General features: G+C 41.6%; 1 protein-coding gene across 3 annotated transcripts; it reads right to left on the reverse strand.

Moving 5' to 3' along the window:
• Positions 1-654: 654 nt before the first annotated feature.
• On the reverse strand, positions 655-16564 carry SFPQ (splicing factor proline and glutamine rich). Of its 3 annotated transcripts, XM_048221772.2 has the most exons (13): positions 15641-16564; positions 14729-14917; positions 14079-14380; positions 13894-13989; positions 12984-13180; positions 12798-12882; positions 12336-12453; positions 11910-11958; positions 11708-11829; positions 6081-9275; positions 2843-2890; positions 1675-1761; positions 655-748 (listed from the first exon to the last, which is right to left on the reverse strand). In XM_048221772.2, exons 1-10 carry the CDS (start codon positions 16457-16459, stop codon positions 9138-9140), a joined length of 2115 nt encoding a protein of 704 aa, XP_048077729.1. In that variant the 5' UTR covers positions 16460-16564; the 3' UTR covers positions 655-748; positions 1675-1761; positions 2843-2890; positions 6081-9137. The 3 variants fall into 3 exon arrangements, with proteins under 3 accessions (XP_048077729.1, XP_026372493.1, XP_044246572.1); XM_026516708.4 differs by lacking the exon at positions 6081-9275; XM_044390637.3 differs by having other exon boundaries at positions 2843-9275.
• Between the last annotated feature and the right edge of the window lie 4374 nt (positions 16565-20938).

The raw sequence follows: 20938 nt of genomic DNA on the forward strand, positions 1-20938 counted from the left end.
TACTGACCTCTTACCAAGTTTCAACAAGAAATGACTAGAGTGAAGGGAGAAACGCAGACTTTACTTCCAAATTTCTTTATTAAGCAGACTGTATAGTCAATTCCAATAATCTTTTCCCTACACTTACATTCAAAGAATCTATCCATATTTTACTGCTTATGAAATTCCGTTTCTTTTTAACTTCAAGAAATTGCTACTCAGGGTAACCCAAACATAGTAATTTGGCAAGATGTAATTCTAATTCTGTGGTTCTTTGTGAAGTCATGTGAGTACCCTATAACCTTCAATCTGACAGTTCTTTGGGAAAATACAAAAGTGGGATACAAGATGGTATTATGCCCGAAACCCAATCAAAGAGGGGCATGTAGTTAAATTGCTCTATTCGTCACATGCTGATTTTAGGAATAAAACCTATGAAGAATGAAGGCAATTTAAAAATATTGATGGCTTAATCAGTTTAGTTAGGACAAGGGCCTAGGAAGGGCCGTCAGGTTATCAGTAATTAATGTTGAAACAGCTCTGTCAAAAAGCCCAAGAGTCCTGAATCACCATGTTCTATGCCCATGTCACCTAATAACAAGGTGATGACATATAAGGAAAATTTTAGAAAACAAAAAGTCCTACTTAAAAACAAAAACCAAAACAAAAGCACAATCAGATTTTAAAATGTCTTTATTAACAACAATTAGGCTGCTCATTCCTCTTTTCCCTCTTCCTCATGGGTTTTCTGGACACAGTTCACCTGATCCTGCCAATTAAAAGAAACAGTTACTCCAACAAAAGATGTTAAGAATCCGAGTTGTCAAACACTTACCTTGAGCACTAAGTGAACTTTTTAACACCAAAGTAACTAATCAAGGAATGAGGAATTAACAGTATTTAATGATCTATATAGTTGAAGATTAAGATGCAGATTATTTTTACCACCAGGCTTTGTCACCAGCTAGCTGATTCAAGTTTGCTCCCATTCACTACAACTTTAGTAGCAACCACGCTAAGAAGGGAGATCTTTTAAAGACACTCCATTAATCGGCACCTTCCCTAAGGTTTAAAATCTAGTCAATTACTTATCGCTATTTCTACCTTATTCTACTTACTCTTGTTTAAATGATTACAAGAGCCCTTTAACTGAGTGATAATCTAACTATATACCCATCTGTATTACACGAGGGGACAGCAAGCTACTGTCTACCCACTACCTTTTTGCAAACTACTGGCACACAGTCATGTCCACTTATTTACATACTATGACTGCTTTCCCAGCTAGAACAGCAGAGCTGAGTTGCCCTTTAAAACTGCCAACCCTTCCAGGACATCACCAACTCTACGTGACCCTATCGTAGAACCATTTGGTTAAAAAACAGGCAACTTTCAATTTTCCAAACCCTCTTTTGCACAGTTCTATGGACACAGGCAAAAAGACGAACAAACTCCTACAGAAAACTAAAGTTCCTGTTTTTCTGAGGCTTGAGCCAAACCAACAAACAAGGCATCCAACCTCAAGAGGGCTGTTAAAAGGACTATAAATATTTACATACTATAAAAACAATGCATTTCCTACATAGAAGTTTTAACATAAAGTTAAAGTGAAATATTCACACACAAGCAGTTATGTTTTTAACACCCAAGAGTTCTTCTGAAGGCAGTTTACAGAGTAAGAAACATTCAACTTACCTAGATACTTCCTCAGTCTAACAAGCTGCGGCTTTTCTTGTTGGCTCACGTTGTGGGATGTCGTCTTGAGACTAATAGCTTATCCACCTATCATTAAAAATATCATCTTATTAAAACAACATGTATAGCATATTACATTTTTTTTTAAAGATTTTATTTGACAGAAAGGCAGTGAGAGAGGGAACGCAAGCAGGGGGAGTGGGAGAGGAAGAAGCAGGGAGCCCGATGCGGGGCTCGATCCCAAAACCTGATCGTGACCTGAGCCAAAGGCAGACACATAACGACTGAGCCACCCAGGCGCCCCGCATATTACATTTTTTAAAATTAACTTTAGTGTGTACATCTTATTCTCACATCAACAAGAGGCACATTCTTGGGCCCAAGTCTGGGTTCCAATCAGTTCCAATTTTTCTTTGGTTTTGCTCTGTTATTGCTTAGAAAAGACCCAGCCCACACTACCGTTACTTTCTTCTAAATTTTCCTCGCACACACTTTTGGGATTTTTCCTCCTACCCCTGACTGGACTGTTCTCTACTATTTGCTGGGTAAGTAAAAGAATCTTAAGGGATTCTGAACGGGTCAAAAGTGGAATTTCGAGTTCTAAAAATACGGCATTCCTCCACTAATTCAAGCCTTCTTTGCCTGTTACATAATCCCGTGTCCTTTCTTAGAATTGAAACAAAACATACAATACTCTGTTAGTTCCAGGTGTACAACATAGCTTCAACCATGTACCTTCTGTCAGTCTTTACTGACACTGTTATAAATAAAATAGTCCCCACTTTCTCTCTCCACACCCACGTTTGCTTTTTTAAAGTTTATTTACTTGAGAGAAAGAGAGAGAGAGCACAAGCGCATCAGAGAACACAAGGTGGGGGACGGGCAGAGGCAGAGGGAGAAGCAGACTTCCCGCTGAGCAGGGTCCAATGTGGGGCTTTATCCCAGGACCCCAGGATCACGACCTGAGCCGTACGCTTAACTGAACCACCCAAGGTGCCCCCCACATGTTGTTTTCAAAAACAAAAACACATGGATATTATCTTAGGAGAAGTAAACATCTCAAAAATCAAACACGTTTCACCCCACAGAGCTACATCACATTACTTAACCATTCCAACAAATCACACTCGAAAGCCTTCTACAGATTAGGATTTCTAAGGAAACTTACTTGAAGTGAGTGAGTACCCCAGTATCAGCCAACATCAATCATTCTTACCTAAAGAATAATAAGAGAAAGTTAATATAAAAGACAAGGGTATAAAGGTTTGAAAATGCTAGTTAACTTCAAAATTTAAAGAGTAAAATTCCAGAGACAAAGATTAGGGGCAAGTTACAGCATTAAAAAAAAAAAAAACAAGAAAAAAAAACAGGAAGAAACTTGATGGGGGGAAAAAAATCTAAAATTATTCTTGTGTAAAGTAATAAAGTAGACAGCTCAATTCAAATAAAAACTGTATCTTATTTAAAATACAAAATCCTATCTGCTATTTTCACCAGTCTGAGCACAATCAAGTTTGACTGCAACCCAAAATATACTATCCCTTATGTGAAGGTATGTGACAACGTTCACCTACCAAATGAGTTTTAACATCAGCTCTCTTTTCATATAAAAGCACATACCCTGCTCCCCATTCAAGTATGTCTTCCGTTCTCAGGCAGACTGACCACCTGCAGCAGTCCTCCTCCAAGAGTGCCCTCCCCATTCCACAGTACACAACAATGCAGTTGTTATCCTGCAATCCTCTGTATTTGCCTCGTTCTTTCCCTCCAAGTCCTCACTGAGTTTTCAGTTAGGGCAGGGAAGCTAGGCCTTATTCGGGACAGCAAGGAACCTGAGTTTTTCTGAGGAAGAAGACATTCACCTTCACTATATATGCCTGGCAGGGCCACAGTGCACAAAAACCAGAAAGATCAGCCTTAATTCAAGTTCCAGGTTTTTCTTCCTCCCTGATGATCAGTTACTGCCAAGGGGATTAAAAAAAAAAAACAAAACAAAACTAGAGCTCCCTGTTGCACATGTACCATCCATAAGGGATACTATATCGTTTTGCATTCTCCCCCGTTCTCCAGATTATCCTATCCTGCATCCAGCCCCCTTCTCACCCTCCAAATAAAGTCTTTTCAGCACTGGTGTTCAAAAGCAACATTTTTATGGTTGATGGTTTATCAACTGTGAGATTTCCACAGTTGAGTCTTAAAAATTGCCAATCATTATCTAGCAGCAATGACAGATGATTAGGAGCAGTCAAATCCTCAGAATTCTTTCCCTAATCGGCAGCCATTTGAGAACTGCACTAGCTGACAGAACACTGAAACATTATCAGCTAAAGCCAAAACCAAATAAAGGCCCAGAACAAGCATCCTGGCTCTCTCAAACCTGTCCAAAATCATTAAGGGAAAGGCAGTAAATGCAGGACTATGGATCATGTCACTGCAGCTGACAATGATTAACAATAGGACACATGCAACCCCCATTAAGGTTAAAAGTCCAAAACTAGTCACACGCATCTCTTTTCTTGGGGAAAAATGAGACTATTATGCATTCTTTGTAGGTTTTACAACCTTGTGTGAAGAGCACCCATTCCATTTCTTTCATCTTTCAGAAAGCACCGGAAGCTGTTCCAAGGGCCTAACAGTACGAAACGCATTCTGGCATCACACCTCTGAACCTCAGACCATTCTCATTTAAAAGAATACTTTTGGTTTGTAACAAGAAAAGACTATGAAATACAATGCAAGCACCTCGGTATAGTGTTGTTACTGCAACCCATTTATTCCCAGCTTTTTGAGTGATTTTAAGACCCTCTACACTAAGATTCACAGATTATAGCTACATACAAATCGAAACTAGTAAGAATGGACTTAAGTCACAGGTTTCTCATGTGAAAGTGCAAAAACCTATTCATCTTGAAATAAGTAGAAATGAGGCAAAATTAACCCCCCTCCCCAGTGACGTTCCTCAAGTCCATTGATTATAACAAGTACATTCTCTCAAAACTGTTATTGGCTGTTAAGAAATAAACCTGAGCTTTTATTTCTAAGCACTCGAATCACTAAATCACGGTAGCAAGTATTGGCCACCGATTTAATGAATTATGCCACAGGAAAACCCCATCAGGGTTGTACGTCAACTTAGTGACACTCTGGTCACTAATACTGAGCATTACGTTTGCGCTGCATTATGTATTATTAATATAGAGCTAAACTAGTCACCATTCGCTTTTTTACCTAACAGGAGAGTCAAGGTATTTGCTTGAACAGACTACATATTAAAGTACCAATTTGTCCCCACCTTGTGAATCGCTTGCCAAAGAGCAAGCCATTTTTCTTGATACAATGGAAGAAAATTCTCATAGTCATGAAGAGTTTTCACCGGCATTTATGCAAAGTAAACCGTACTTTCCAGTTACAGAGCAGAAAGCATTATACATGAAAGCTGTTTCTCGTGCATGCTAGCTGAAAACCAGCTCGGAGACCAAAGTTAAGTTGAATTGAGGTCTGGAACAACAGTTGATGTAAAGCTTACAAAGCTTAAGTCCTAAGCAACGAAAGAAGGTGCTTTTGAAGACTTTTTTCTTTTTTTGGTGAACATCTTGGATTATATAACATCACATCCCTAAAGCTAGTAAGGGAACCAAATTCGAAAAGCTACTCTGAACATTTGCAGTTATCCTACAGAATACGACGAAGTCTTAGGAGTGGGAAGTGATTCCCAACATGTATTCAACTGCAGGCAAGTCAACATGCCACACCACTTTCCCCCAGGTTTAGAGAGCATAGACGTATTTAGACAAGTCACATAACTTGAACTATACACATTAGATTCCCACCTAAGCCCACGTTAGTAACAAAGGTATTCCCATGAAGCCCATTAAAAAAAAAAAATTAAATCACATTACAAAAAAAAAACCACTGTACTTTAAAGTCTTAATTCGCTCAACCTGCAGAATAATTACCAAGATTGCATTCTGAAATCGGTATTGCTGACCTCTGAGCAGGTCAGTTTGCTACAACAGAGACTCGGTATCACATGCTATATAGTCCATGTCAAGATGCTAAAAGCATTCTACTTCCCAAGTATGGTTTGATTCCCTCTCCCCCACACCACTGATGTGCTCCAGGTTCTCTTCAGTTACAATGCAACTAAAGGAAACCACGCAACTGAATCAGACATACCAAAGAATCAAGTTTGCACTTTTTATCTGAGAACTGCAACAGCACTGAATTCTGCCTGACAAATTACAGCTCTAAACCCAAACCCACGCAGTTTTGATAGAAACTAGCTTTACCATACAAGTGTTAGGTGCTGCACTGTAATTTCATTGTCAGAAGTGTGATGTCAGAATGCCCACGGAATAAAAGTACATAGCAAGTCACCAAGTTAGATTATATTGCTTGTTACCTACCTGTATGCAGTCGGCAATGAGAATCTTGGAGCAAGCAGGAATACTACATCCGGGTCCTAATGTCCATTGCCATTTGCGGTACTACGTTCCTCACAGTTACGCACTGCAGAAATGCTGGCTAAATGCAGTTATGTAGCAGGCCACTACTTTAATAGTGCATAATTGCAGTCCAAGAACACCAGAAAACATTCCGCCACAACAAAGTGGCTTGCCCAAGAAAAGCCAAGTATCTAAATTTTTGTCTGCCATAATATGCCACTTATAAAAAATTGCACAGGCGTAACGTTACAATTTCCCAAATTATTATGTTTATATTAGTGGTATAATACACCTATATATAGAGTGGTGGGGTTTATAGTACTTCTTAGAGGAGTTTAATTAGTGTTCTAAGCCAAGAGGATTATGGTTTCACTGAATGTGAGCCATTGGGTTGATCTTGTAAGGTACCTATTAAATACAATGGGGTCTCTCAGAGAATGCAGTTTTTAAAGATTAGGAGTAATAAGCTTAAAACGATCAGTGTTCCTCTTAAACAAAATTATGAGAGAAAGTGGAGAAGAGGAAATGGGGGCAGGTGGTTTCTTTAAATGAGAAAAATGGCTGAAATACTTCGAAAGTACTACATTCCCTTTCCCACCCCACATTTCATAACAGCTTTTAGGAAATTCCTTTTTAAGATGATTTAAATTCACATTAGTCTAAAAACTATCATATGCATTGCAAGACTTATTGAAAGTCTATTTGAGTAGCTTACAACCCTTGGTACACTGCTGTTTCAGTGATGAAAGGCAAAACTTAGTTGAAACTAAGCAACATTATTTGCTAAACGACGTTTAGCAATTCTACAGCCCACAGTAAGGCTATCAAAGCCACAACTTTCAGGAGATTATCCATTAGCATCCTTCACCACTCTTCAAAGGTACAGTACTAACAAAAGCTTATTTTAGGGGTCTGTGCCAGCATCCCTTATAAAGAAAGGCATGTAATCTGAAAAATAAACTGAAACATTAATTTTATAGGCAGATTTTCCCACTTCCCCACCAGCCCCCACCCACACACATTCAAGTTCACCCTCTGTGGGTGTCCCATGAACACCCCTTCTTTTATCATTAGTGGAGTCCCTACCATACAATTCAATCAAATTGTAATGGATTCCTTTCAAATCCAGACCCTTGTTTCCACAGAAAACCTCATACGTATCACCAATTGATGACTTAGGACAAAACTTCCTCATTGATAGAATTATGGTAGAACTACTACCCATTTCCAAGTGTCTTGGTGAAGAAATAATGAGTATTTTCTAAGGAGATTCTCTTCCTTAATTAGCACACCATATACCTGTCAGTCACACAACCAGAATTGGGTGACAAGCCTTTATACTCCACTCGTGTTTTACTTTTAGTATCACCCAGTTTCCTATGCAGAAAAAGTGCTCAATTGTTTCAACGATAGATTTCCCTTTGTACTCAGGCACAATACTAAACTTCAGCATTTTAACCAAGATTTGATTTAGAATTTTACTTCTTGCCAATTAGCACCAAGAACAGAGGTGAAAAAGAGGAAGACACATTCCACAGTAAGAGTTCTGTAATGTACAAATTGAATGGAAACATAACTAAGAACAAAGCCAAACCATTCAATTACTTTACCTACTTTTAGGAAGTTGTTCCTCTACTAACATACATGACACTGGGAAAACAGGTTCCCGTTGTACTAACAGACAACAGTAACAATCTACTTTAGTATTAAGTCAAAATGTCTTATCCTAATGGAAGGAGATTCAATGAAGTTGACAATCAACTGACAACACCATCGAAACACTCCAGAACTTTATGGTGGGAGGAAGGGCTATTTGTACTGTGTAGCATAAGCAACTCTCTCCAGATTTAGTGCTACATCCAAAGTAAACTATGGAAAAACAGATTAACAAATATTTTACAGTAAGAATCGTTATCTGCAACCCTGTTTGTCATTAACAGTCACCACTAGTTCTTAGACAAGAGAACAAGTAGATTTTTATAGTCCTACAGATTTTGACCACCAGCAGTAGCACAAGGAGATGTAAAAGTTACAGAGTACAAATGCATACATAGCTAAACCTACTTTATGGTTACTACACTTCTTACTTTCGAGTTGCATTTTTCAGACTAAACCCCATCTTCATAAATCGCTTGAAGTAATACATGAAAAGACTTCATGTTTAACAATCTTTAATTCAAATGTGAAAGTTCAATACAAGCCATTTGTAGGGCTTGGGACTTGTTCTTTTAAAAACAAGAATGGAGGAATGCAACAGAATTGATCTTTCCACTTTTTCTTCAGAAACTTTCAAGGAAAGGATAGATCATAGGGCCATAAAGATCCATGTAGTCATACCCACTTTCTCCCCCTGCCAAAAGTCTTTCACCCATTCCATAATCTTAATACACATTCCTGAAGGAAGATTTACAGTTCAGCTTGCTTACATAACCATTTAAAAATACTTAGCACCAGCTTGCTTCCTATAATGCCAAACAAATCAAATCATGAAACTACTTCAATATGCATTTCTTCTTTTTAAAACAAGGGGGTACTTATTTGTAGAAAGCAATACTTAGCCTACAGATACATTTCCCAGAAATGGCATGTGCCATTCGAAGGCCTAGACACGCTCATGCTTTCAAAGTGGAACACCTAGCCTAATGTGCATAGAAGCATGAATGGCAAAGTTGAAGATCAATATTATAACTATTTTTTCTATTTATTTGAAGCACAGTAAAAAAAAAATTGGTACACTTTGGAAATTCAGTGGCACAAGGTACACTGCCATAACTTGAGGGACATTATACAGTTAAAAAAAAAAAAAAAGAAAGAAAATAAAAAGGAAAAAAAATTCCCCTGTTTGAAACACTGTATTACATAATTTTACCTGCCCAAACAGACCATTTACAAATATTAGGTCAATAAACTAACATCCATAAAAAGGTAGCTTTCTTACTAAAATGCAAGAATTTAAAAGATTGGTATCTAAACAAGAAAAGACAAAAACAAACTGGAATGAAAACCTAGGTATCACATCTAAAATCGGGGCTTTTTGTTTGGGCCTTCATACTCTTCTCTCCCTCTACCATATCCTGCTGGAGTTCCAGGCCCCATTCCTCTAGGACCCTGTCCACCCACAGGCCCCGCACCTCCCTGCCCAAAGCGCTCAGTACGCTATTGGAACAGTAATTAACAGTTCATTATATGTAGTTGATGTCCATGTGTGTTAAGTAAATATTTTAGAAGGTTCCGTAGTCAACGTTCGTCGATACAATCACCAATGAGTCGATCCACAGGTACCGGGAACATAGAAAGGAAAAAAGGGTAATTTGAAAATTAGTTTACGATAATACATGCCTTGTGGTATGTTCCCACTTGAGCCATTCTCATACACCTGTTTCAAAGAATAGGTCTTCCCTGTAGTGCTAAAAAATTTAAGAATTAGTGCAGATGTGAAAACCCATTCCAAAATGAGTTTTAAGAAATTTCACATCAGATTAACCCACTGGAAAAGCTTGCAAACTTCTCACTTTCAAGGTCTGAACAGGAAATTTAATTTCCAAGTAAGCCTAACAAGCCCAACCAGACAGATTCAATGCACTCAATGAAGTGACAAAGACCTACTCACCAGTTAGTGGCATGAGCTGCGTTAAGAAACCTTGTGCTTTTCAAGATCTTAAGACACATCTGCTAAGTTGCAGAAATCTTAAAAGATTCAAAGTTTTAATAAAATGCTACCAGACTACAAAAAGAAAAAAGCATAAAAGACTAATAGATTTAGTCACTTAACCGGCACAGTAACTTCATTAAAAAAGTGTTGCCATATTCTCACAGGCATACCGCCTTCAGAACCACACTATATAACCAGAGCCAATTACGTTCACAGTAGTCTGCACTGCTGCAGACTGACTGAGTATACAGCCCACCCCCACACCGGCCCAACTTTTCCTTCGGGTCTTTGAAAGTCCACTGGTTAGCTATGGTTCCACGTTTTGGCTATTTCCCAAACAGCCTGAATACCAAGCTTAAGTAACTGCAATAAAGCAGGATTTCATTATTCCACCTAGTATTAAGTACTTCTAATCTGAGAAACCTTTATTCCCCAAACAGGAAAACCCTATAGATATGCAAAGCACAGAAGCCTCAACTATCTTTCAAATTCCATTCAAAATAAGTTACTGAGAGCATAACTCCAAAAATGGGGGGGGAGGGGGCATCAGGGTTTAACTGTTCCTATACATAGTTTCAACACGTTTCCTACTAAATACTATAGGGCTACTTTAAAAACTAAATCTCAGTCCTTTAAAATATTCTCAAAATCCTAAAAATGTCAGGGTTTTAGCGCATTATGCTGTGTATCTCAAAAGCTCTAAGAAAATTTTGGGGTTTCACGATTATGTTATTACAACATCTTAGAACTCTACCTGTTACACGGGACATACAAAGAACCTTAATTGTGGGAACATCACGTCAAATTAGGTTTTACAAATTTGATACAGACCTACAATCTACCTTTTAGAAAGCATATGAACCAAAATGTTACCCACAGTACTTTAAAAATTCAATTTAAAGAAAGCTAGTAACACTATGTTTTAACCCAACCAGCTATTTATGATTCTAATGCTCAAAACACCTTAAATAGATTTTAAAAAGATGAAGTCCCATACTAAATCCTCATACTCCTGCATGTAAAATGAATCTACTGAGCTACATGCTGAAAGGAGCTTCCCTCCTTTACCAAAAGCCTGCAGGTGAACCAGTCAGATTCAGTTCAGTTGTGAAAATGCACTCTTCTCTAAACCCACCTCTAAATCCAATATTTAATTTTCCTACGGATCTGTAAAGCCCTAACACAGCCACTCAGACCAATTCACTTGGTGGTTCTAAAGCCTCCTGACAGGCTATCTGTACAGTTAAAATATGAAAGCATCAAGAATGTTCAGATCAAATGCACACAACTAGTATGCTTAAAATCGTCACTGATTTGTGCTATCCTGTAGCAAAATGGAGATGTCCGTTTATTTTAGAAGGTGCACCTACTGACAGGCCCAGCAAGTGGGAAACGACGAGTCAAAACCGGAAACAACTCCCTTTTCATGGGTAGAAACCACACCAAATATAGGTCAAAGTCCTACACATCACTAAAAGATGCCTAAGGCTATAAACTACAAGTCTGATTCATACTTATGGCAAATGTCAGCTTAATGAATGAGTTTGCCATGTGATTACTCTCACTTGGATGTAGAATCATCAGGTCCACCATCTAGCATTTCGAATTTGGATTTGCCATGTGCTAGAGTGCAAAAGTACACAAGCAATATAAAGGAGAGCACCTATGTCTACTTATTGCCAAAGAGAGAACTCCGACATACTACTGACAGCATTGACTTCTTGTTGGCAACCGTTTCTGTTTAGGTTACCACACACTGAGTTCTTCTATGTTGCCAAAGTACTCCTCAATATTATGATTTACATGATAAGGGAACTAAAAAGAGGTCCAGTTACCTACTTAAAAAAACAAAAACAAAAACAAAAAACAAAACACACACACGTAAGTTGTGAAAAATGAGAATTTCCTTTGTACTACGTCATACAGGATACATTACCATGTCGCTTCCCATCATGGAACCACTCATGGTTGCTGGTGGGACTCCAGGATTAGCTTCATAACCTATGCCACCACCACCACCTAGAGGTGGAAATTTCTGGCCTCCTGAACCATAGGGATCTAGGAAACAAAAATGCTGGTTACAACTCAACCAGAACACTGCTCTCTAATGGTACTGCTAATTTGATTTTCATGCTTACCTCCCATGTTCATTGCTCCTCCACCACCCATTCTCATGTCTCTTTCTCTCTGCAAGAAAAAAAAAAAAAAAAAAAAACCCTTTCATACACCTGGTACTATACCCATATAAAGAATTCTTGAGAAGATAAGAAATTTCCAAAACTTAAAAAAAGGTTAGGACTACATTTAAAACCAATATTCTGAAACCAATTGGTGAGACTCAATTACCAAAAAACCCCTAAAGCTTCTTCCCAACCAATGAAATCTTTAGGCCCAGCCAAGAAGATAAAACTTAAAGCATATTAATAACGGTAATAACACACTTGTAAGAAGAAAAAGAACGGCAGTGAAGTGAAACGTCATTATTTAATTGGGTAAAATTTCATTTTCGGTACCTACAAGTTTTGTAGACAACTCCAATTACATTTCAAAAGAATTTTACTTACTGGATCCATGTAGCCCATCCGGCTATAACTTTCCTCTCTTTGGCGTCTCATTTGTTCTTCCATTTCACGCTGACGAATCATCATCTCTTCTTCCCTTCTACGTCGTTCTTCTTCTTGCCTGAAACATTCATCAAGCATATAAACTAAAGCGTCATCCACATCTTTTAAGAGCCAATATGAAGAAAGCTAATAGTTTGCCTCAGACCTTTACAAAGTCTAGGTTAGAGCAAACACACATGATGGCCTGGATAGAGTACAAAATGGACATAGAAGCATTCTGGCAAAGAAAAGAGGTGTCATTAATCAAAACTTTAAATTCTACTCCAACTTTGTGTTAAACCAACACTGACACAGTATTTAACCTCTCTGTACTCCATCAGACTCACCTGCAAAATTTAGGTCTATCTTTTCCTCTAAATGTTAACCCAGAAGCAAAGGCTTATTAGCTTAACAAAATTTTACCTTAGTTGCATTTCTTTACGTTTCTGCATTTCTTGATTGTGAAGTTCTTCCATGCGTCTTAATTCTTCCTGGCGTCTCATCAGATCTGAACATTAGAAAATTGTTTTGAATCCACATTAACGGGGTTCTAAAAAGTTCAAAAAGCAACTGATCCTATCAGTGAAATTACACAAAAAGGTCTTTTACCTTGACGCAAAAGATTTGCCTGATGCTCGTGATAGGCGTCTTCCATTTCACTTTCCAATTTGTCTTTTGCATCTTTCATGTTTTTTTCAACTTGTTCCCTTTGCTGTTTTTCCATTTCATCCAGGGACTTCCATCGCTGAGAATATTCATACTCAAATGTGCCATGCTGGGCAAAACGAGGCGGCGTTTCTCTTTCCCTAACAATATTTAAACATGAACCAATTTGTGGACACACACAACAAATACTACTTGATTGTCCTAAAAACAAAGATGTCCCCCCAGCCTATCACATGTAAGAACTGACAAAGGCAAAGGCCACCTTGGTTCATGTAAAATAGCCTTACCTCAAAAATGACATATTTCAGGGGCACCTGGGTGGCTGTCAGTCTGACTCTTGATTTTGGCTCCAGTCACGAGATTGAGCCCTGCCCCAGCAGGGAGTCTGCTTGAGATTCTCTCCCTCTACCCCTACACCTCCACACCACGAGCACTAGCCCGTGCTAATAAATAAATCTTTACCAAAAAAAAAAAAAAGTAACATGTCCCAGAATGATGCAGTAACAGAGAGTATCGGGCACTGGAGATAAATCCTACCTTCCCCATTTCCTAATTTTATTTCCTCTAACCAAATTCCTCTTCAAGGAATACTTTTTTTTCAATCCTTAAAAAGATACCTATTCATCACGCAGTTGTTTTAAGGACAAAACAAAACGGCATATAAAATATACCTATCTCAGCAACAAATATCAAGCATTTGAACATCTCTGCTTTAAAACCTCTAAACTTCCTGAGCCTGAGATTTTTATCAAGCACATGCATTTCAAAGAATTTTGCGTTCTCTAAGCAAAATTCAAAAATTATTACAAGTTCTAATTTGCAATTAAAAATGCTTAGATTAAATCAATCTTACTTTTGATACATTGGATTCTTCTGTGCAAGTTTTTCAGGAAGGCCATCTTCATCATCTAATTGTTCAAGTGGTTCCACAATGACTGGACGAGGAGTTCTAATAACAAAAATGGTTCCAACTTAACTGGTTTCAGTTTTATCCCAACTTCTTCATTCAATAAAATTAAAATAAGCATATGAACTTACGTTGTCAGTAAGAAAACACCTTCACTGCATCTTTCAAAGGCTTTTCTTGCTGCCGGCTTAGAAGCAAATTCAACAATGCCTTTCCCTGTAGATCTCCCACGATCATCCACAATTACAACAGCCCTTTCAATAGGACCAAACTGGCTAAAGGCTTCTTCCAACAGTTCATTGGAAACATAAGGTGAAAGATTTCGAACGGAGAGGGCAGCAGCATGTGTGGCAAAGCGAACCCGAAGCTGTCTACCTCTCATGGGTGTATCATCAAGTTCGGCTTTGGCAATTTCAGCCAATGCCCTAGATTCCTGAAAGTATCAGACATACTCATGTTAATATGACCTCAACATTGGTTAATGCCCACTCTAAAACTATCAAAAGCCTAACTCCCACTCCCTCTCTTCCTCCAGCTCAGTTCAAGTATCTTCATGCAGCCCTCCCTGACACCACCCAGGGTAGGTAAAGGTCTTATCCACCTCCCCCCTCGTTTCCTGGTATCAACAATTATTCACAACACAACAGTTGCGTCTTTTTTATAAAAATGAGGAAAGTTCTAAAAACCAACTTATTGCTGTTGGTTTGAACATCAGAGGTTGTTAATAGCAAAAAAACAAGGAAAAAACCCTCTAAATCCACATTAAAAAAAAAAAACTCACAAGTTTAATAAACCCAAATCCTTTGCCTTTATTGATAAAAACTTCTCCTGGTTCTCCATATTTAGCAAATAGTCTTTTGAATTCATCCTCTGTGATATCAGCAGGTAGATTCCCAACAAACAACCGACAACGCTGAGTGTAAGTTTTCTCTCCAGGCCTCCTCAAGAGAGACAAGTTGGCTTTAAACCCCTAATGAAAAAGGAAGGAAATTTTCAGAAACCAGTGACCTTAGCAAGTAGAAAAATCCAGTAACAATGTTCGCTGTTCCCAGACTGGGTAATACCACCAATCGGGTTGCTCTTCTGTTCCATTTGAAGTCAAAGTCAAGATTCTGTATTTGTGGATTTCCAACATAACTATCCAAACATCAAACAGCCCAAACCATCCTGAACACTCGAGAACAGACCTATAGCCCTGTGTAGACTCGACTCTACATAAGCAACCTCATCAACCGTATATGTTAAGTGTCCCCGACAAGCCTACATCGTAGCAGACATTAAGTTAAAATGGTGATCAAGTATTAAATGAAAAGAATGTGATCAAAATCCTGCCGTCACCCGCACGACTTGTGCCTGCGCTTTTAAGGCCGGAACTCCGCCGACCTCTCCAACCCTACAATTCACGTTCTACTCTGGTTCCCAAGATCCGCTAGCTTTAACAGGGCCCAGCACAGCTTCTCATTGCTGCCTCCTCAGGCCACCCTCCCTCGGTCCTCGGCCAGCCTGGAGCCCAGCCCGCGACCAGCTAGCGGACCCACGCCGTCCGCCCCTCGCTCCGGCAGCGGCCCCGCCCTCCACCGCCCGCGCGCACGCGCCTTTTCCGGTCTCCGACAAAATGGAGGCCGGGAAGGGAAGGAGGAGGGGGCCGCCGCCATCTTAGGGAAACCGACGCGCAGCTCCGGGAGACACTCACCTCTGAGTCGGAGATTTTCTCCTCGCTGCGGCCGCCGGGCCCGCCGGGCGGGGGCCCCTGGTGGTGCTGCTGGTGGTAGGGCGGGTGGTGCTGCCGGCCTCCGCGGGGCTCCCCGCCGCCTCGGTGCGGCGGCTTGGGGTGGCCGCCAGGAGTGCCTAGGCCCGGGCCGCCGCCGGGCTTCGGCCCGCCTGGCATTTTGCCGCCTTTCGGGCCTCCAGGTCCTGGGCCCTGCTTAGGCCCGGGGCCTGGACCCCCTGTGGGTGGAGGCGGCGGGCCGCCGGCCTGAGGCGGGGTGGTGGGGACCCCGCTGCTCGGCGGCGCGGGCGGGGGCGCCCCGGGGGGCGCCGAGGTGACAGCGGGCGGCGGGGTCGGGGTGGGGCCCGGCCCCGTAGGCGCCCCGGAGGTTGGAGGAGTGGCAGGAGGTGCCGAGCCGGAGGCCGGCGGAGCGCTGCCCACTCCGGGAGCCGGGCCAGGTCCCTGAGGAACGACAGGCTTGGATGAGTCCTGTGGCGGCGGCGGCTGCTGATGCGGCGGCTGATGCGGCGGCTGATGCGGCGGTGGCTGAAGCGGCGGCGGCTGCTGTGGTGGCGGCTGCTGCGGCGGTGGCTGCTGCTGTTGCTGGTGCGGAGGCGGTGGCGGGATCGGGGGCTTGGGGCCACCCTGGACCGGGCCGGGCCCCATGGGTCCGCGGTTCTGATTGAGGCCCATGCCGGGCGGCGGGGAGCGGAAGTCGTGGAGGCCGCCGCGGCCGCCGCCTCCTCCACGCCGGTGGAAGCCGCCACCGCCACCGCCACGGCTCCGGAACCGGTCCCGAGACATGTCTGTGATCAAGGGGCGGTCGAGGCAGAAGCGGAGAAGACGCTCAGGGAACGTGGAGGCCACCTTGCTTCGCACAAGATGGCGGATGACACAGGCGGCGCGCCGCCTTTGTCCTCCTCTTATATAGGCCGGCTGGCATAGCCCCGCCTACTCTTCGATCGGTAGCTCCAATAGCCAATTGCAAGTACGGTACTTGATGACACTAAGTTACGGAGCGCTAATCTTTCCGATTGGCTTCCGGATGAGAGGAGGGCGGCATGGGTAGGGGGGGAGTGAAGTTTCCAGTTGGCCAATGAGCGGAAAAGGAGTTGGCTGTAGGCCACTGTGATTTGCTGTGAGAAATTTGAATGGGTTCGCCGGAGCAATTTTCCCTGATAACCAGGGCCCTATCAGCTCCTGGGGAGTGATGTTAGAGGACCCTTTTCTTTCTTGATTACCCCCAAGAGCTGCTTGCCTGTATTCTTGCCCGGAAAGAACAGATGTTCTCCCGTTCAAAAGAATAAATTACTTGTGCTTACTACCTACTCTACCTTGTGCTGGGCCAGTTAAGTTAGAGAAATAAAATCTTACCGATTTCACACGCGCAGTCTTATTGGTTTTATCTTGGAACCTCCCTGGAGTACAGGTTTGTTTTAGTATAGACTTCGGAATAGGCTTAAGTTAATGCAGTCTTTGTTCAAAAAGAAAAGAAATTTTGACTGTGTACATGCGTGTGTATAGACTAGTAAGTTACAAACACAAATCACGAAAGGAATATAACATTTTCTTTAATTCCACTAGCACTGGGGCGTCTGCCTTCGACTGAAGTCATGCTCGCAGGATTCTGGGATCGAGCCCGCGTTGGGCTCCCCAGTCACCGGAGAGCCTGCTTGTCCCTCTGCCCCTCCCCCTGCTTGCGCTCTCTCTCCCTCTCTCTCTCAAATAAATAAAATCTTTTTAAAAATTCCACTAGCACTCAACATTTTGTGAATAGATTAAGATAGTTTAAGATTACAATGTTAAAGTATCTATTTGGAATCAGACAGTGGGTAGTATCCTTCTTACTTCAAGCTCTCTAACTTTGAAGTACCCTAGCCATGTCCCTTAATACCCCTTCTAGTTACTGTCATCTATGGACCTCTTTTGATGGATCATTCCTTCCTCAATACTAGCTCATGGCTCATTGTCTTCCTTTCCATCTCTACTTCTCATCATTCAGCATTTATTTGGATGACTACCCAATACTCTGTTGATTCTTTACCTCCAACAGTCTTCCCTTCCATCCTACAGTACCACCCAACCCCCTTCATAGTCATCCTTTGTTTGGTATTGCCAGTAACTACACCATCTCTAAAACCTCCTTTCAAGCATCTCAACTGTCTGATCAATAGTAACTCTGATTCTCTGACTTCCTCAAAACCTTCAAATCATTGAATATATTACTTTTTCACTTTCACATTCCTGTATTCATAACTTCTCTCACCAGGCTTAGATGTTATGATTGCTTACAAATACAATTCTTGTTTTTCTCTTTCTCCATTATACTCACCTAGTAAAACCCCGCACAAGAGCTGAGGCTTTCACTTTAAATTCTTGACCACAAGACTTAAAATGGCATTAGACTTTTTTTTGGCAATCTTACTGAATCTCACTAGTAAATTCACTTTCCCACTTCCCCACTTCCAGAGATAGTGTATTTCATGCTTTCTGTCTTCAAACTCCTACACCTTCTTCTCTCTCGTCACCATAACTAATTCTCCTATTTCTTTGAGAAAAGACAAACCATCAAAGAGGAGCATTCTCATCTGGGTGGCAAGCCTACTTGTATTCGCACCCATCCTCTCTCTCTTCCTTCCTGACACCATGGAAGGTGTGTCTTTGCTCCCAGACCCCTCCTCTAGTGCTGTGGAAACCCCCCGCCATGCCTTCTCGAAGGATTTTTCCTTGCTGTATCATCAATTACTTCCGGAACATTACCATTTTAAAAATAAACAAAACCTTCCCTTTATCCTTTAATCTCATTTCTTCATTCTCCTTTGCAAGAAAACTAAAACAAGTTGTCTACACTAGAGGTCTCCATTTCCTCACCTCAATTTCCTCTTAAATCTACCCCAATCTGCCCACCCTTCTCCTCTTAAAGGATGCCTTGCCAGGGATGCCAGGGATGTTGTAGAATCTAGTAAACATTTCTCTATAATCATTTTCTCTAAAATCATCAATTTTTACCTGTTAGCGACCTTCCACATAGATGGCCCTCTGTTTTTCATTAAATATTTTTCTCACTGGCCTCTGTGACACCACACTGATGATTTTTCTCTTGTTTCGGGGCTCCCTCTCCGTTGCCGACTCCTCCCTCATAGGACTTCTAAATGCTGAGATATTTCAGAGCTCATTTCTAGACACTCTTTAACAGCTGTTCTCTCCATATGTAGATAATCTCTTCAAGACCAAATACCATCGAATCTTGAAATTTGTATTTCCATGGTAGGGTAGGTCTGTCCTCTGAGTTCCCATGTCATATATTCTACTACTTATTAGACCTCCCCATTTAGAGATCCCACTGGCATATCAGATACAGTATATCTAAACTGAAGCTCTTGATTTTATCAACCTAAACTGTTCTTCCCCACAATCTTCCCCAGCATACTAAATAGCATCACCTAGTTGTTAAAAAAACAACAAGGATTCGGGGCGCCTGGGTGGCACAGTCGTTTAAGCGTCTGCCTTCGGCTCAGGGCGTGATCCCGGCGTTTGGGGATCGAGCCCCACATCAGGCTCCTCCACTGGGAGCCTGCTTCTTCCTCTCCCACTCCCCCTGCTGGTGTTCCCTCTCTCGCTGGCTGTCTCTCTCTCTGTCGAATAAATAAATAAAATCTTAAAAAAAACAAAAAAACAAAACAAAACAAGGATTCATCCTCTTCGTAAAATCCAGAACTCGGTTCTACCTACAGAGCATATCACGAATCCATTTACCCCTCACCATCTCTACCACTATAACCTAATCTTTTTCACCTCCATCTCTCACCTTAATTACTACAACCACGTTTTAGCTTGTCGTCCTTCTCTCTTTTTGGGTGCTCTCTTTCTGGGTGCTCTCTAATCCATTTTCCATATGGCAGCTAGGGTGATCTTTGAAAGAAATATAATTAAGGGGTGCCTGTCACCCTGTCAGGGCTCAGTTGAGTTTCCCACTCTTGATTTCTGCTCTGGTCATGATTTCAGGGTCGCAGGATCAGCCCCTCATGGGCTCCCTGCTTAGTGGGGAGTCTGCTCAAGATTTTCTCTTTCCCTTTCACTCTGCCCCTCCTCCCCAAATAAATAAATAAATCTTTAAAAAGTATTTTATTTATTTATTTGAGAGAGAGAAAGTGCCCTCGTGGGAAAGCACGAGCGGGGGGAGGGGCTGAAGGAGAGGGATAAGCAGACTTCCCACTAAGCAGGGAGCCTCCCAGGCGCCCTGTATATAAATAAATCTTTTTTTAAAACCATAATTTAGATGTCATTTTCCTCCCTTATTTAAAGGCCCTACAGTGGCTTCCCATTGCTCCTAGAATAAAATTCAAACACCTTACCAAAGTCCACAAAGCCTGACCCCATCTGACCCCCTGTCTGCTTTCCCAGTCTTTTTTTAAATTTTGTTTTCATTTAGTAAACTCTACCCCCAACGTGGGGCTTGAACTCACAACCCAGAGATCAAGAGTTGCATGCTCTTCTGACTGAGCCAGCCAGGTGCCCCAACCCAGTCTTATCTGTCTAGTTCCCTGACAATATCGACTTGTTCTTAGGATTTACTTTGTCTGGACGCTTTTTGCTTCAGGGTACTTGGACTCGCTGTTTACTCAGCCTTGAAGTGCTTCCCCCCACACACACAACTTTCTGCAGTTATAGCTTCTTCATTCTTCTATCTCAGCTTGAATGTCACCTCAAAAAATCCTTCCCTGCCAACCACCACATCTAAAATAAGCCTGTTACACCATCCTGTCCATGGTGTAATGTATAGAATAGCTCTCTTCGCACATTGTATTTATTCTGTGTGTTTCTTCACTTGTTTATCCTGATCTCTGTTAGGCTGGGATTCTGAGCCTTAGGTGTTTTTTGTTTGTTTGTTTGTTTGTTTTTCTGAGAGAGAGAGAGAGCAAGAGAGAGCACAAGTAGGGGGAGGGGCAGAGGGAGAGAGAGAAACTGACTCCTCACTGAACACGGAGCCTGGTGGGACTCCATCCAGGCTCAGTCCCGGGGATCCTGGAATCATGACCTGAGCCGAAGACAGATGCTTAACTGACTGAGCCACCCAGGCGTCCCTGTTAGACTGGGCTTCCGAGTCTGAGTTCTTTCAGGCTGTACGGCTGGTAGCTAACACAGACGCTAGCACAGAGATGCTTCATAAATATGGGCTGAGTGAATGAATGAAAGCATAGCACTGAAAAACAGGTTCTAGCTCCAACTCCGGGGCCTGGTATCAAGATCCTCCACTCTCTCTCTCTCTCTTTTAAGATTTTA

Source organism: Ursus arctos, unplaced genomic scaffold, assembly GCF_023065955.2.
Source record: "Ursus arctos isolate Adak ecotype North America unplaced genomic scaffold, UrsArc2.0 scaffold_32, whole genome shotgun sequence".
NCBI classification, from domain to species: Eukaryota; Metazoa; Chordata; class Mammalia; order Carnivora; family Ursidae; genus Ursus; species Ursus arctos.